The 16,154-nt window shown below is 45.9% G+C and overlaps 2 protein-coding genes across 4 annotated transcripts in view; both read right to left on the bottom strand.

Annotated features, from left to right (window-relative positions):
- PWP1 (PWP1 homolog, endonuclein) overlaps positions 1–16,154 on the bottom strand; it is a 753,749-nt gene that overhangs the window by 120,766 nt on the left and 616,829 nt on the right. The gene's annotated exons all lie outside the window — the stretch shown is intronic.
- The window catches only part of ABTB3 (ankyrin repeat and BTB domain containing 3), a 338,029-nt gene that overhangs the window by 63,211 nt on the left and 258,664 nt on the right, over positions 1–16,154 (bottom strand). For 2 of the 3 annotated variants that reach the window (XM_050749650.1, XM_050749651.1), the window contains exon 4: positions 14,982–15,134. In XM_050749650.1, coding sequence (XP_050605607.1) covers positions 14,982–15,134 — 153 coding nt within the window. Of the gene's footprint in view, positions 1–14,981; positions 15,135–15,281; positions 15,630–16,154 lie in introns of those variants that run through there. The other variant, XM_050749652.1, reaches the window with a different exon arrangement.

Genomic DNA, 16,154 nt, shown 5'->3' with positions numbered 1-16,154 from the left:
GGACACACACTTGCTCAGTTCCCCCCGTTGCCCCACATTCAACTGGATCCACCCGTGTGTTTCCTGCCTGGCCCTGGTGGCATTTGCAATTGGATCCTTGACTGGAATAGGGTGCAATGTGATATGTTCTAGTATTACAGATGAATATTAAGGAACTAATATTTTAAGACATCTTCATTAATTCATTCTTGTCACCTGTTAAATGTCAAACAGTGTGCTAGGCATTCTTGAGTGCTTCCATACCTAATATTTTACGATTCTCAAATAATACTTATAGTAAACACATAGCATTTATTATGTGCCAGGAACTATTCTAATTATATATACACACACAATATTTATAAATATATAAGTGAATATATGTATATATACACATATGCTTATATATATAACCTATCTATATGTGAATATAAATATGTGAAATAATATATGTGAATGCATATATATGTGTATAAATAAACATGCATACATATATGCTCATTCACATATATCATCTTATCTAATCCTTACTTGAATCCCACAAAATTCATCTTAATTTTTTGGAAGAGAAAATGACAGCACAGAGAGGCTAAGAAACTTTCCCAAGGTCACACAGCTAGTCAGTGGTAGAACTGAGATTTGAAACCAGGCAGGCTATTGCTGGAGCCTATTCTTCCCGCCCAATTCCACTGCCCCTCTGTGCTATCAAAGGCCTTCCACATTCGCTTAGATTCTCTTCCAATGCTGCTGTCTGGGCAGCTAACTACTAGATGCCAGGTACTGGGTGAGGTGCCAAAGAAATATATATTCCCAATCATAGGCTTCAAGTTTAAGGTTGTGTTGCCATTGCTCCTCTGAGAAGTTCCCCACCTCTCAAGCATTTCTTTTCCCTCCCATTGCAGCCAACAAGGCCTGCTTCCCACTCTGAACACACATTTCCCTACTGCTGTCTTGCCTGTATGCATGGGGTGCTCCTCAGGTCAAATCTGCTCCCCTGTGGCTTGCTTTCCTTCAAATCATATTCTAGAAACAGATCCCATATACCAGCTTCTGACTTGCCGGGTTCCAGAATGTCAGTGCTGAAAGAGATTGCACAGCCCAACTCCTCACCTTCTTACGATCAGGAAACTGGGAGCACCGGAAGGGTTGACTACTTTGTCTGAGTCACAGTCATATGTAGGAAAAAAATCCATCTTTTTTCCGAAGTCATTCAGCAAGTCTCTCCATGAACACATTACGTTTGCATAGGTTAGTGATTCTCAACCAGGGTCGATTTTTGTCACCCAGGGGACATTTGGAGACATTTTTGACTGTCACACAAGAGGTGCTGCTGGTATCTAGTAGGTAGAGTCGAGGGTGCTCTTAAACATCCCGCAATACACAGAGTGCCCCCCACCAACAATAGCCCCCAGCAACAAAGAATTATCCAGCCCAAATGTCGTAGTGCTGAGGTTAAAAGACCCTGGTGTTGGGTAATACAATTTTTTTGCATCATCTTTTATATATCAAGCAGTTCCCATTACAGGATTTTGTAAATGTGACAATAAAATGGTGCCTTCAGAAATGAGTTGTGAAATGGCAAATCAGAGGACTACATGTCTGACTCAGATACTGGCCCCCTCCTCAACACACTTTCCCAAGAATGCTGTAGTCAAACTCCCTATCATAGGCTTCCAGTCTCCTGGTTGATGATTTTTTCCCTTTTCTTTTGGGTAGCAAAAAGATGAACAAATTGAGAGTGCTTTGTGCTGAGGTAAGTCATACCAAGATCTCTAAGCACCTTTCTAAGAAAGAAAGAAAAAAATTATATTATCTCAGCAAATGGAACATGTAATGCTTGCAAAAGTTCCTAGGAGGAATCTTTGTCCAAAAATCATGCCCACTTGCTGTTTAATGCTGCTACTAAAGTACAGAAAATAACCAGCTCATTAAACCTGCCTTAGATAAGGTAAAGCAAGTGATTCCAAGTCCTCCTCCCTGCCAATTGTTTCTGACTTGGGAGAGATACCAAAAGACAGAAATTCTGGGTCTGTCTGAATATGTTAAAAAATATTTATTTCAAAAGCAAGGGCTGCAAACACCCAGGAGAATGAAACTATGGTGCACATGTCTGAATGCGTTGTCATGTGATTTTGAGTAGAAAATGATGAGGCAGCATTATCTTGCTTCAGCATCATGGCTTATGTTCAAAGAGTCAAAAATGAGGGCCACCTCCAGAGAAGGTGTCACCTCTAATTAAGGATGCAAGCCCTTAATGCATCTTCTTTGGCAGAGATTGTTTGCTGTCTTTCAGACCTTACCTTTTTTATGTATTGCTGCAGGTCTTGAATTTTTACCTGGACACATAGGCTGCTCAAATAAAGACTACATTTCCCAGAGTCTCTTGCCGCTATATATGGGCATATGACCAAGTGCTGGCCAATAGAAAGTGAGGGGAAGTGACATGTGCAATCTCTAGGGGCATGCCCTGCCCTTCTATTTTCTCTTTTCCCACTGGGTAGATGTAGTCCTGCTGGGTGGGGCCATGCAGAGGAAGGTATCACCCAAGGGATGGCAGAGCAACAAGAGGGAAAGTGGCTAGGTCCCCAACCTTGTGGAGTTGCCCAGGGTTGCTTATGTCTGGACTGTTATATGACGGAGATTTAAAAACTCCTATCTTATCCAAGCCACAGGTATTTTGAATGTCCATTATAACTAATGAATCTATATCCTAATTAATCCATTCCACAAATGGTTTTCAAGTTTAGATCAATTCAGTGAAGTACTTCAGGGAAGTGCTAAGTATATGCTAGCTAGTGGGCTCGGTGCTGGAGATTCAAGATGAAAGCACACACGCCATCCACCCTCCAAGGAATTCTAGAAAGAACTGACTGCCTTCTTCATAACAGTTTTCACCAATAAACAAACCAAATTCCTGAAGTGTTAGGGCAAATTTCTAGTGTTCCAATCCCCAAATGCACTCCTAGTAACACCAGTCCCACAAGATGCCCTGTGATGGGTCCACAATTTTTTTCTGCAAAGGGTCAGATAGTATGTTAGGCTTTGAGGACCACATGTTCTCAATCATAACTACTCAACTCTGCCACTGTAGTGGGAAAGCAGCTGCAGAATACTAAACAAGTGGGAGGGGCTGTTTTCCCACACAACTTCACTTATAAAAATAGGTAGCAAGCAGCTATAGTTTGCTCACCCCTGCTCTATGGTAAAATATTTACACAGAATAACCTTCTTTTTGAGGGTTATGGGAAACATAGGATGTTAAAGCACTGAGAATTTTTTTTAAAGCTCATTTAATTTTAAGCTAGTGTTCCTCGAATTTATTGAATCACTTAACCCTTCTTTATAATGCATATTCATATCCCAGAACTTGCTTTCTCAATGTGTTATTGCAAATACTGGCTAGGTAGATAACTTTCATTGTTAATGAATTATTTTCAGCACACATAAAATATAGAGTAATATAATGACCACCTACATGCTGACCATCCAACACAATTGAAATAATAAAGCCTTACAAGCACAAAGGCCCCTGCACCCCGCCTCTTGACTCCATCATCTTGTCTACCTTTCTGAGTACCCTCTCTCCTGAATTTGACATTTGTCATTCCTATGCATGCTTTATTCTTTTTACTACATATATAATTTCCTAAAAATATACAGGATGTTTTGCATGTTGGTGAACTTTATAGAAGTGTTAGCATACTGCATAAATCCTTCTTCAACTTGCTTTTTTTGTGTAATATTTGAGAGTTGGCCATGTAATAACAGGCTGATCTAGTTCATTTCTTTTCATCATTACTTGGTTTTCCATCGAATGAACACAACACAATATAATTTATTTATCCATTCTCTCTAGGCAGCTTGTTTTTTCCTCTCTTTTGCTATTACAAAATGCATTTATGAATATCCATGTACATGTCTCCTTATTTCTATATGGGAAGCCTTTCTCTAGGGTATAGACCTAGAGTAGAATTGTATCTTTTCAAGTTTACTTTAAAGTAGATCCAGAGTCCCCTCCAGTGGTGTTTAAGAGTTTTCACTATTCTACATCTTTGCCTGAATTTGTTATTGTCCGATTTTATTTATTTATGTACTTTGGCCAATCTAACTGGTATGAAATACATACCTGAGTGTGAGCTTGAATTGCATTTCCAGGATTACTAGTGAGGTTGGGGGCTTTTCATATATTTCTTGGCTCTTTGATAGAGTATTTCAATGCTAAGGCTTCACAGTGAGTTCTGGCATTGGAAATGCTGATGACGCTAGATTGATGTAGTGCATCTGACTTCCTAAGAGGAACTGAGGCTGGAGGCTGAGCCTTTCAAGATGGACCCAAAGGCCTGGTGCAAAAGTGACTTTCACATTTCCCATTTATTCTTTGATTAGGGCTGCCTTTCTAGTAGAGAGAACGTAGCCTTTGGAATAAGACAGACCTGACTCAAATTCCATATGGGTCACATTCTCCATATAACCATGGGCAGGTTTCTTAACCCCTTGGAGTTCCAAGTTCCTCAGGTGTGGAGAAGAAAAGAAAGCCCCTTGTAGGGCTGAAGGAAACTGAATGGAGGTGGGCATGAGAAATGCCCAGAACTGGGTCTGGTCCATGCAGGCTCTTGATTGTTCCTGCCATTTTGTGGAGATATAAGAGAGGGCATGAGCTGCAGTTATTCTTATTTCCTTTGCCCGTGACATGCCTCAGTTTCCCCCACAGGTAACAGTGTCCCTGCATGATGTGGTCTGGATATGTGTCCCTGCCCAAATTTTAATTCCCTGTGTTGGAGGAGGGGCCTGGTGAGAGGTGATTGGATACGGGGGTGGACTTCCCCCTTGCTGTTCTCATGATAGTGAGTGAGTTCTCATAAGATCTGGTTGTTTAAAAGTGTTTAGCTCCTTCCTGTTTGCCCTTTTCCTCCTGCTTCAGCCATGTAAGACTGGCCTACTTCCCCTTCCACCATGATTGTAAGTTTCCTGAGGCTTCCCCAGCCATGCTTCCTGTACAGACTGTGGAACACTGAGTCAATTAAACCTCTTTTCTTCATAAATTACCCAGTCTCAGGTATTAATAGTTCTTTATAGCAATGTGAGAACAGACTATTTCCATGCCATTTTGCATATCTAACATCTGACCACAAAACTGAATAATTTTCAGAGCTAGAAAGCACTTTGGAGATCATTCAATCTGGTAGTTCTTAACCTTTTGCAGGGTGATTTAATGAAATGGCATGTATGCACTGAACGTTGTGATGTCTACAAGCTTTTTAAAGTATGGGACTGGTTCCTTGTTACCAAAAATACTTTTGTCCTGGTTTTGTGCTAAGCACTTTGTACTAAGCACGTGACTTTGTAGTAAGTACTGCTGGCCTGACTAATTGCTAAGGAAAGATAATGTCCTCATGTAATTAATATTTTAAACTAGAGTTTGGGAGCTTTGCTGGCCTGAGGAAATAAGCATCTTGGTTAGAAATTTAATAGACTCAAGAGTAGGCCAAAAATAAATAAATATATAATCAATAAATCCCTGTTTCCCAAGAAGCCAAATCCCACATGGCTAACTACATACCCTCAATACTGCCAGCCGGAATCTGAAGGCTTACTTTGGAAGCAAGCCTCAAATGCCATTTAAGATGTAGTTCCCTGTGTTGCTATAAGTACCAAATGTGTTTCTGTTTTGCTTTTAACACTTTGGAAGCTCAGAACTAATTCCAAGTGTTGGCAAACTGTCTGCTGCCTGCAGTCTGGTTTCCACCCACACCAGCCTGTTGGAACTGCTGTTGTAAAGGGCACTAATGAATTCCTCACTGCCAGCCAGTGGCCTCCCTTCTCTGCTGATGTTGCAACCTTGGATTCTGGTGACCTCTTTCCATCTTAGTTTCCCTGGTCCCTGCTACTTCATTCTCTCTAGGCTCTTCTATGACTGCACCACTCTTCCTTGTCTCAGTGACTCCTCTTCATCAGTTGCTTCCAGAGGCAACGTCCTCCACACCCACAGCTTCAACATTCACCTGTTTGCCAAGTGCCCGCAAAGGCTTCCTTAGTTAAGGCCTCTCTTCTGAGTTCTACACCGAGTTCTCACCTGTCTATTAGTGTGTTTATGTAGAAGCCTTTTTGCATCTAAATTAATAAAGGAGGCTGGGCGCAGTGGCTCATGCCTGTAATCCCAGCACTCTGTGAGGCTGAGGCAGGTGGATCACTTGAGGTCAGAAGTTCCTGACCAGTCTGGCCAACATGGCGAAACCCTGTCTCTACTAAAAAAAAAAAAAAAATACAAAAATTAGCCAGGCATGGTGGTGGGCGCCCATAATCCCAGCTACTTGGGAGGCTGAGGCAGGAGAATCGCTTGAACCCAGGAGGTGGAGGTTGCAGTGAGCTGAGATCACGCCACTGTACTTCAGCCTGGGTGATAGAATGAGACTCCATCTCAAAAAGAAAAAAAAATTAGTCCAGGAAAAGTCTCGGTCTTCTCACTTATAGTACCACGAACACACTTCCTATCAGCTCTGCATCCTTCATTCATTCAACAATTATTGATTGGGCCCCAACTATGTGCCAGGCCCCACAATCAAGGCAACTTATTTCTGCCCCAGCCCTAAAGAGAGGAGGAGGCCAGCTGTGAATACAAGTCCAGGCTGTGAACCTTTCTTCTGTAATAGTCCATGCCCCCTTGTGTCTCTCCTAGTCTCTGCTCATTCTGCTCACTTGGGACAAGGCCCAGCCAACCAGGGGCCATGTTTCCCATCTGCACAGATCCTCCTTCCCTTCTGCTATCTTTTCCCATTAGTGAGCCCCTCTCTGATTACAAATGCTAGATACAAATGATGGATGTTCAACTGCTTTGATTATGGTTTTGGATGCCAGCCAGTGATGGCTTTCCAAATCTCATATTTCAGAGGCAACAGAAAACCTGAGTCACACAGAGGAACACTGGAGTCACAGGTGGGGACAGTGACTCCCAAGCCAGACAGTCCCAGCTGATTTTCTTCCAGCAGTGGCAGAAGGTCCAAGACACACCAGACCTCAGTGAGAGTTACCAACCATATCCCAAATGATATACTGCCACATCTCTTCAAGGCATTTATTTCCCCTTCTTTTCAGAGGGCAATGAGGCTATTGTTTTTCACAACCAGAAAGAACTGACCTTCTTGGTCGAGAGGGGAGAAAATAAGCTAATATTTCATGTGCATTTACTACGACACAAGTATTGTGCTAAATGGTTTGTATACATTATTTCATCTAATCCTCTCACAACCTTATGAGGTGGGTATAATTATTGTCCTCATTTTACAGATACAGAAATTGAGGCCCAGAGAGGTGAGTAACTTGCCTAAGGTCACACAGAGTAAGTGGTGCAGCCAGGATTTGAACCCAGGCAGTCAGGCTGCAAGTCCTGTGGTTCTAACCACAGTGCTCTGCTTTCTTTCTGAGCAGATGCTGGAGTGTGGACCTAATTCCCTGGTAAACTTGCTCCAATAAAGAGGCCTGATAAGGACTCTCTCACTTGGATGGACAACCAACATTTAAAAAATGGAACCCGGCTGGGTGGGGTGGCTCACGCCTGTAATCCCAGCACTTTGGGAGGCTGAGGCGTGTGGATCACCCAAAGTCAGGAGTTCCAGACCAGCCTGGCTAACATGGCAAAATCCTGTCTCTACTAAAAATACAAAAATTAGCCGGGCATGGTGGCACATGCCTGTAATCCCACCTACTCAGAAGGCTGAGGCTAGAGAATGACTTGAACCCGGGAGGTGGAGGTTGAGGTTAGCTGAGATCATGCCACTGCACTCCAGCTTGGGGGATAGAACAAGAGTCCGTCTCAAACAAACAAACAAACACCACACACACACAAAATGGAACCCATTAGTACTTCTCCCACATTGTCCTGTGCCGCATTTGTTAAAACCATCCCTAGCTACACACTCTCCCATGCCAGAAACTTCAGAGTCAACTTTTAATGTAAACATTTGGTGAGGGACCTACTAGGCAACACAGGCACATGCCACAAAACCCAAGATTCCAAGTCTGTTTCCCTCCTACCACTGCCTCCCAGTGTTACGGGTTGACCTGTGTTCCCCAAAAAGATACATTAAGTCCTGACTCCTTTTCCATGTGGGTATGACCTTATTTGGAAATAGGGTCTTTGCAGATATAATCAAGTTAAGATGAGGCTATTACAGTGGGCCTTAATCTATTTTGACTACTGTCCTTACAACAAGATGGAAATTTGGACACAGACACAGAGGGAAGAGGGCCATGTGAAGATGGAAGCAGAGATTGGAGTGATGCTGCCACAAGCCAAGGAACGCCTGCAGCCACCAGAGGCTGAAAAAGTCAAGGAAGGATCCTTGACTTTAGAGGGAGGCTTTTGAAGGAGTATGGCCCGGCAGCACATTGGTTTTGGATTTTTAGCCTCTAGAAAGGTGAGACAATAAATGTCTGTTGTTTGAAGCCAGCCAGTGTGTGGTACTTTGTAACTGCAGCCCTAGGAAACTGATACTCCCAGCTTCCCAATTCCCCTCTTTGGAGACATCTCTGGTTATCCGTTTCTTATCCATCCTTCCAGAGGCAGCCTAAGCATGTACAGCAAATACACGTGTGTGTATTTCACACAAGGCCAGTGCTGACACTGTATACCCTGCTATGTATAGATTATTTTTTATTTGAGAACACTCCAGGACCATTTTTTAAATTGTGATAAAATAGACATAACATCAAATTTATCGCTTTAACCATCTTTAAGTGTACAGATCTGTGCATTAAGTATATTCACATTGTTTTGCAACCATCTATCTCCATCTGAAACTCTGAACGCATTAAACACTCACTCCCCCATTCCTGCTCCCCCTGCCACCAGGGCCACTTAGAATATTTATCACTCCCTCTTCTTGACATTCATCACCAAGTCCTGCTGCTTCTGTCTTCTCTGTTTCTGTTGCATCCTTTCCTGTTTCTCCATCCTCACTGCTCCTGCCTTCCTCCGGCTGTCAGCCTCTCACGTGGATCACTGACTCCAGACTTCCCTGCCTCTGCCCGCCTCAGCCCACTGTCTACAATGCCAACAGCCCATCTTTCTAAAATATAGATCTGTTGTCATTTCCTTGTTTACAAATCTGCGACAGCTCCTACCCCTTGCAGATACTGCCACAGTTCTTTTGCGTAGCATAAAAGACCTTCCATGGTGAGTTTGGTCCTGCCATCAGCTCTGTAACCAATGCCTGGTGCAGGGCCCATCCCACAGTGGGTGCTCCCTGTTTGTTGAGCCCTATGCTCTCTCTGTCTGAATTCCTTGTGTTTCTTCCAACAGTTTCCCACCTTGAGGCCTTTGCATATGTGGTTCCCTCTGTGTGGACTTATTTCTCTAATGCCTTCTCCTCTTCTTCCCCGTTTTCACCTTCTCCACCTGATACATTTCTTTATTCTTCAGGATTTCAATCACATGGCACCTCAGCAGGGAGGTCATTTCTTGCTCCCTCAAACCTAGATCTCTACTGACCTCCCTAGAGCAGTCACCACATTCTTCTGTAATTACGTGTGGGCCTCTCTGCCCACCTCCCACCCAGCCAAGCACAGAGCAGGCCAGCACACCGCAGGTGCTCCACACATGTTTGCTGAGTGCAAGGTACTAGCCTGGCTCCTCAGGCAGGCTCCAAGGCCTGTCCCTGACTCTGTGAAGCGAGGACAGCTGAACCCCAAAGCAACTCCCCAGGGATCAGGCAGAGGGCAGTTTTTCTGCTTTCTGGGAGGCGCTAATGCATTGACATCAGTTCGGGGGAGGCAGTGGCTCCAAATGGGTCACCACGGGGCCGTGGCGTGGAGTGTGATGTCTGCTGGAGGTGAAGAAGGGGTTGGCAGCCCAGCCGGAGAGTCTGTGGGGAGTTGCAGGATTTGTTCAGGGCCAGCTAAGGACAGGGCATTCAAGGAGAGAGGAGAGAGAAGTTTCTGACTCTGTGAGAGGCTGGGGAGTTTTCCAAGGCCTCATAGAGCCACGCGCTGGGCCCAGGTGCTCAGCCTCTGCAGGTGACCCGTGGAGGGAAAGATTGGGGAGGTCCGAGGTCTGAATTCAGGGGTCAACGTGTGGACACGACTGGGGGAAATGGCTGGTGCGGATGCAGCTCTAGATGGCTTTTGGAAAGCCATAAGCCCTTTGCCCCATAAGATACCAAGCCTTTCTTTAAAGCAGGAGCATGACCCTGACCCTGCCCCTGCAAGGTCCTGAGGAGCTGTCCGAACCCCTGATGGATGTGTCCCTCCCTCCTCACTTCCTCTCTACCCCTCACCCTGTTTCGCTTTCTTTGTGGCACTCAGGCTCTATGAAATAATCTTGCTCATTGGTTCGCTATTGTTTACCATCCGTATCACCCCAGTGACATTTAAGTCCTGGGGACTCCATGTCTCCTGACCCCAGAAAAAGATCAGGTACCATACAGATCTCAGGAGGGAATGGATGGTAACTTTTGACACCAACGGTTGGAATTCCCCTTATCTGGATGATCTTCTTCTCAAAGGGCCACAGAGGTTGTCCTGTGTGGGCTGGGCAGGCCTCAGCACCCCATTCATCTTTGGTAAATGAACCTGAACTTCCAGCTGTCATTATAGAGTCGTATTTTAGGAAAAGTGCTGTTGAGGCCCAGCCTTCACCTTATAATCCAATCTGGCCCACACCAGACAAATAACAAAACCTGTCAGCCTCAAAAGGTGCCCAGGGCACCTGGGAAGGGTTGAAAGTAGCAGGTCATAGAGTGGTGCAATTCGTTAAATTCATCCCTGACCCCCGCCAAGTTTCCCCAGCTCACAAGGCAGCTGTTACTACCAGCTTTACAGAGGATGAACCAAGTCCTGTGAGATGGGGGAGGGGACTTGCCCAAGGTCACCTGCTGGAAAGCAGCAGACCTAGATGAGAGCATCTGTGTGGGGATTGGCACTTAGTAGGTGCTCAATAAATAGAGCAAAGGCAAGAATGTAATGACTCAGGTTTCCTGGGTCCCATTCTAATACTCTTTGCAGCTTACCACCCCTAAACTTTCCCATTCTGGAACAGCTCAAAATCTGGTTTACATGGCAGAAACACTCGCAAAATGAGTAACCATTTTCTGAAATAAACTCGTGGTTCGAACAGCCCCCAAATCCTGTTGATAGGTACCATTTATCAGCTAAGAGAGGACTTAAGAACGCCGCTGACTACCTTTATTTTAACACGGCCTTCACTCCAGAGCAGAAAAATGGCCTCTTACATGAGGAAAATGACAGTATTTACTCTGCATATTTCAAAACCAGTAATTAAGAAAACATAAGAAACCCTGTCAAATGTATTAATTGCTCTTTTCTTCCCTTCCACTGCCCTCCCCACTCCTTCACCTTCCAAAGAACAAGAAAAAAGGCGGCGGGGGGGGGGGGGTGGCGGGAAGAATTCACAGGTTTGTATTATCTGATACTTTAATTAAGGAAGAATAAATGGGACACCACTGTGAGCTTAGAAACGCAGCCTCATGGAATGGAATTCCGTTTTGAATAAACCTGATCACCATGGTGAGACTTTCCCTTAGCTGCGTAAAGACAAAAGCAGAGCTCTGGCAGCTTTTGATCAAGGTCACTCTGCAAATCAATGGCAGTGCCAGCATCAGACCTGGGAATCCTTGACTCTGGTCTCTCTGTCCCGGCTGGTATCCAGGCTGCCTCCCACCAGGGAACCTCGGCCAGCTGGTAGGTAATTATATGTGCTAATAGTCACTGACACTCCAGCCGCCAACACCACGTCCCAAGTTCCCGCATTGTTAGAACACCAAACTGCCTTCCCCTTTCTAGGGCTGTTTATTTAGAAAGAAGGAGCTCAGCTCTGACTGACTCAGAACTAGGAGCCCACCCGGCAACTTCTAAAATGAATGTCTGGGAGGGGAGAGAGGCAAGGAGACTGTAGTTTTACATTATTTGCCAAGTCCTCCATTCTAGCCCTGCTCTGCCTCAGAGCAGCTGTGTGACCTTGGACAAGTCCCATAACCTCAGTGGGCCTCAGCCTTCTCATCTGTAAAATGGGATAATAAAGGCTGTCTTGCACAGTTGTTGGGGACAGCTATGTACATGCCACATGGACTGTAAGTGTAAGAAACAGGGTGGGGCCCTGGTATCTATCTGTTGGGTGTCTTGAAAGAACAAAACTTCTTTGATCCTGTTACCTGCAAAATGGAGACAGTAATTCCTACTTCATGTCACATTAAATGAGATTAGAAAATATACGTGTAGATATATCTGTATGTTGATTAGTCTGAAAAATGTGTGTTCTTTTTGAAAGAAATGGTTTATCCTTTCATGTCCTGAATTTTTTGTAGCTAATAGAACTTGTAAGTCCTTCACTTACTATTTAGGTAAGCTAACTCAATATTTTAGTTTTCTCTTTGAAGATGATTTCCAAATCAAATGAAAATTTAGCTCGAACAATCAATCAGTATATTTTCTGTACACAAATCATCATTCAGGAGACAAATGAGTCAAGAATGAAGACATAAATGATTAAAAAGAGCCCAGGGACTCAGAGGAACCAACTTCCTCTGTTCCTCTGTGCATTCTGGCCTGTGTGCACATCACATTCACATCCTGAAAGCCAGGGCTGAGGCTTCAAACTGGACAGATGCCGAAATTGAAATCCTTGGTGTGACTGTCAGAATGACACACAATTGGTTGCTAGACCATGCAGAAAGAACTCTGTGCTGGGGGAGGGGTGCAGAGATGGACAGTGGCCCCTGAGGCTCATGTTCAGTCTGCAAAATTGTGAAAAGGGACAGAGCCATCCAGAAGATAGCATCCTCCAAGAGGGCTTGTCTAGGTCTAGGGTGAGGGAGCAGAAAAATGACACATGGTTGTATCAGTGGGTCTCTGGGTGTGATATGTGGCTCCCAACTCTGTCACTTACCATCTGTGTGATGTTGGCAGAGTTACCTAATGTCACTAAGCCTTGATTCCCTCCTCTGCAAAATGGGGCAGCACTGCTTTTTTCTGGATACCAATGTTTGTTTTGAGGCTCTTATGAGAAAGTATTAAAGGTCTTCAAAAATTATAGAATAATACCTAAGTAGGAGCCGCCTCATTATTTCAGTGGTAGCAGAGGCTCGGGGAATTTAGTTAAAAATGACCGCTTTATAGGCACTTACTTCCTTTCAGGCATTGTTTGAGTGAATAGTGCACATTCATTATCCCACTTCGTGCTCACACCAACCTCTAAGCAGAGCTGCTATTCACATTTCTGCATTACTCATGGGAAAACTAAGGTCCAGAGAGGTTAACGAGCTTGCCCAGGTTTGCACAGTTGATTAACTCTGGTGGTGAGATCTGGACCCAGGCAATGGCATCCTGGAGCCCAGGCTCCTAACTTTTAAGTTGTGGGGTCTCCTGAAGGTATGACAAACAAGGAACGCTTTGTCAGTTAGCACTAAGAAAACATCTAACCTTTCCTGTCACCCAGCAGTCCCAGGCTTCCTGCAAAAGGAAAGCAGGAGCTGCAAAGACATCCAGGTTGGAGATCAGTGCAATGGGCAGGAGTGGTGGGAGTGAGAATGTCCCCCCCACCCCTGAAAACAGGAGGCAGGACAGTCTGGTGGCAGAGGCTGGACTTAGAATAGGACCACAAGAATTTCTTCCTTGGTACCTCTACCTACAAGCTGCTCTACCAATGGTTCCTAATCTATAAAATGGGAAGATTATGCCAACCTCATGATGCCCCTTCAGGGATTAAAGGAAATAAATCTTTTGTTGCAATTGATAACTAGCACATAGTAGGTACTCAGTGAATGACCTCACCTCTCCCTGAGATGGGCTGTTATTGTAGGTGGCAAGGTACAAGGCATGGTGGCACAACCAGAAAATGCCTGGACAAAAATCTGAAGGCATGAAAGCTCAGTGGTTAGAACTATGATCCCAGGGCTCTGGGTTGCCTGAATTCATATCCTGACTCTATTATTTACTACTCCTGTGACTTTGAGCATGGTATTTAACCTATCTGTGCCTCAGTTTCCTTACCTTTGAAGTGAGCATAATCACAGTACCTACTTTACAGCGTTTGGGAAATATTCATCTGGGTAAAGCACTTAGAACAGTGCTCGGCATGTGGTAAACATCCAATAAATGCTAGCAATGATGACTTTGACTAGCTCTCTGCATGTTCTTGGGCTGAGGGACAGCTCTGGGCCTTCAGCGGGCTGTTTCATACCGCAGACCCACTATTTCCTTGCAGAACCCCAATCAGATCTGAAAGGGCAGAACTCTCCGCCCTTGGCCCAGTTGGATGAGCTGTGGAGGACAGGCAGTCTCCCATCAGTGGGTAGGAGGGGACTTGAAAATGATGACAATGACACCTGGGAAACAGCAAACAGCTGGAAGTGGGGGGAGTAAGGAAAGTGCATGCTCTTAGGTTTGTGCGTGTGCGTGCGCGTGAGCGTGCACACACACACACACGCCCCACTGGATTTATGTGCTTTTTGCATTTAAAGCCAGATTATGACTCACCTGAGTGAGTTCTTTTATTTCTCTTGCTTTGGCTCAAAATGAGCACCCACGCAAGGGGCCCCTGAGTGACCCAGGAGTAATTCCCACCTTGATGGAGGAGAGCCCTGGATACAGGCCTGAGGAATGCAGAGAGGACCACTCCATCCTCACGCAAGTGAAAACGCAGAGGCGCTCTCTGACCCAGCCAGAAATTTCACTCTGCAAGGTTTGGTTAGAAAACTACAGGAAGACCGGATTTTACCGGGAGAGGAGAGAGAGAGGGAGAAGCTAGGCGCAGAGAGAATAGCCAGAGAGAAGCCACACCGACATCTGTAATCTAAGAATCGGGCCTCGCAGCGTTCTTTAATCCCTGCAACTCCAGGGACCTGCTTATTGTTCAGCCCGCGCCTGCCACTTCAACCAGGGAGCCTCCACCCCAGCGCCGCCGAGGTGTGCGGGGCTCTAATTGGAGAGGTGGAGGTTGCAAGCCCGGAGCCCTCCCTCCCCCGCCGCCCCACGCCGGCCCCCGCGCCTACCTGAGCTGGCGCGGTTCGCAGTCCACACCGGGCAGCAGCAGCCGGGCCGCCTGGCGGACGTCGTCGCTGTCCATGGAGAAGCTGCGGCGGTGGCCGGCGTGCGCCACGGCCACCCGGATCCACTCCATCAGCGGCGGCAGCACGAGGAAGGGCCTGCGGCGGGAGGAGGGACCCAGAGATGCGCGTTAGGGCCTCCCTGGAGGCAGGGGCTGCCGGCTCGGCCCCACCCCCTGCTCGGGGGATTCCCCCCCCCATCTCCCGACTCCCCAGCCCACTCCCCGCTTTCCCTGGAGACCCTGCCTCTGAATTCCAGAGTAGTGGGAGAGCCTTTGGAGACATCCGGACCGCACCGGTGACCCCGGGGCAGGCTCTCTGGAATCCTTGGGCCTCAGTTTCCTCATCTGTAACCTGGGGATAATGTGACTAGGAAAGGCTAGGAGGTAACTGATCTGGGAATATTATCCCTTTCGGCGATCATGTGAACATAAGGATGAGTCACTTGAAGCACCAAGCGCAGGGTCTGGAGCGGCGGAAAACCAATCAGCGCCCGGTGTTATTTCTATTTGGGGCTCCCTGATTGTGGGCCCAAGCCTAAGGTGTCCGCTAGCGCTTCCTTCCCATCTGCAGCCTGGTCCCTGTTGTCTTTCTGGAGCTCTTTCAGGCTTCAGCTCTGCCCAGGCAACATGCTGCCAAAAGGCTTTAGCACCTGGAAAAGGCTCTCTAAAGAGAGCCAGGTTAACAGGCAGCCTTCCCCCAGACCCAGCCAGGCTGGGCAGCCGCCCAGTGGCGCCCACAATTTGAGGCCCCTTGGACCTTGGTCACACCCCTGAAACTCTGAGAGCCTCAAGTTCCCTGCCTGCTAATTGGATCATGGTAGGCTGTTGCAAGCTTGTTGCAAGCATTAACTGAGACAATGCCTACCACTGAAGGACAACTTTCTAAGTGCAATGCATTCGTGCCATCTTCCTATCTCTTCCAGTGATGATAAACTCTGTCCTCACATTAGGATTACTGGAGAAGATTTTGAAAAAAATAATGACACTTGAGTCCTGTCCCAGGCATTCTGATTTAATTGGTATAGGGTGCAGATGGACACAGGTAGTTTTTAAAACCTCCCCATGTGAATTTAATGTGCATCAGAATTATCTGGAGAGTTTGTTAAAATACAGACTG

This window comes from Macaca thibetana, chromosome 11 (genome assembly GCF_024542745.1).
Source record: "Macaca thibetana thibetana isolate TM-01 chromosome 11, ASM2454274v1, whole genome shotgun sequence".
Taxonomy (NCBI): domain Eukaryota; kingdom Metazoa; phylum Chordata; class Mammalia; order Primates; family Cercopithecidae; genus Macaca; species Macaca thibetana.
The sequence above is the reverse complement of the archived record's forward strand: the minus strand, read 5'-3'. Positions and strand labels throughout refer to the sequence as shown.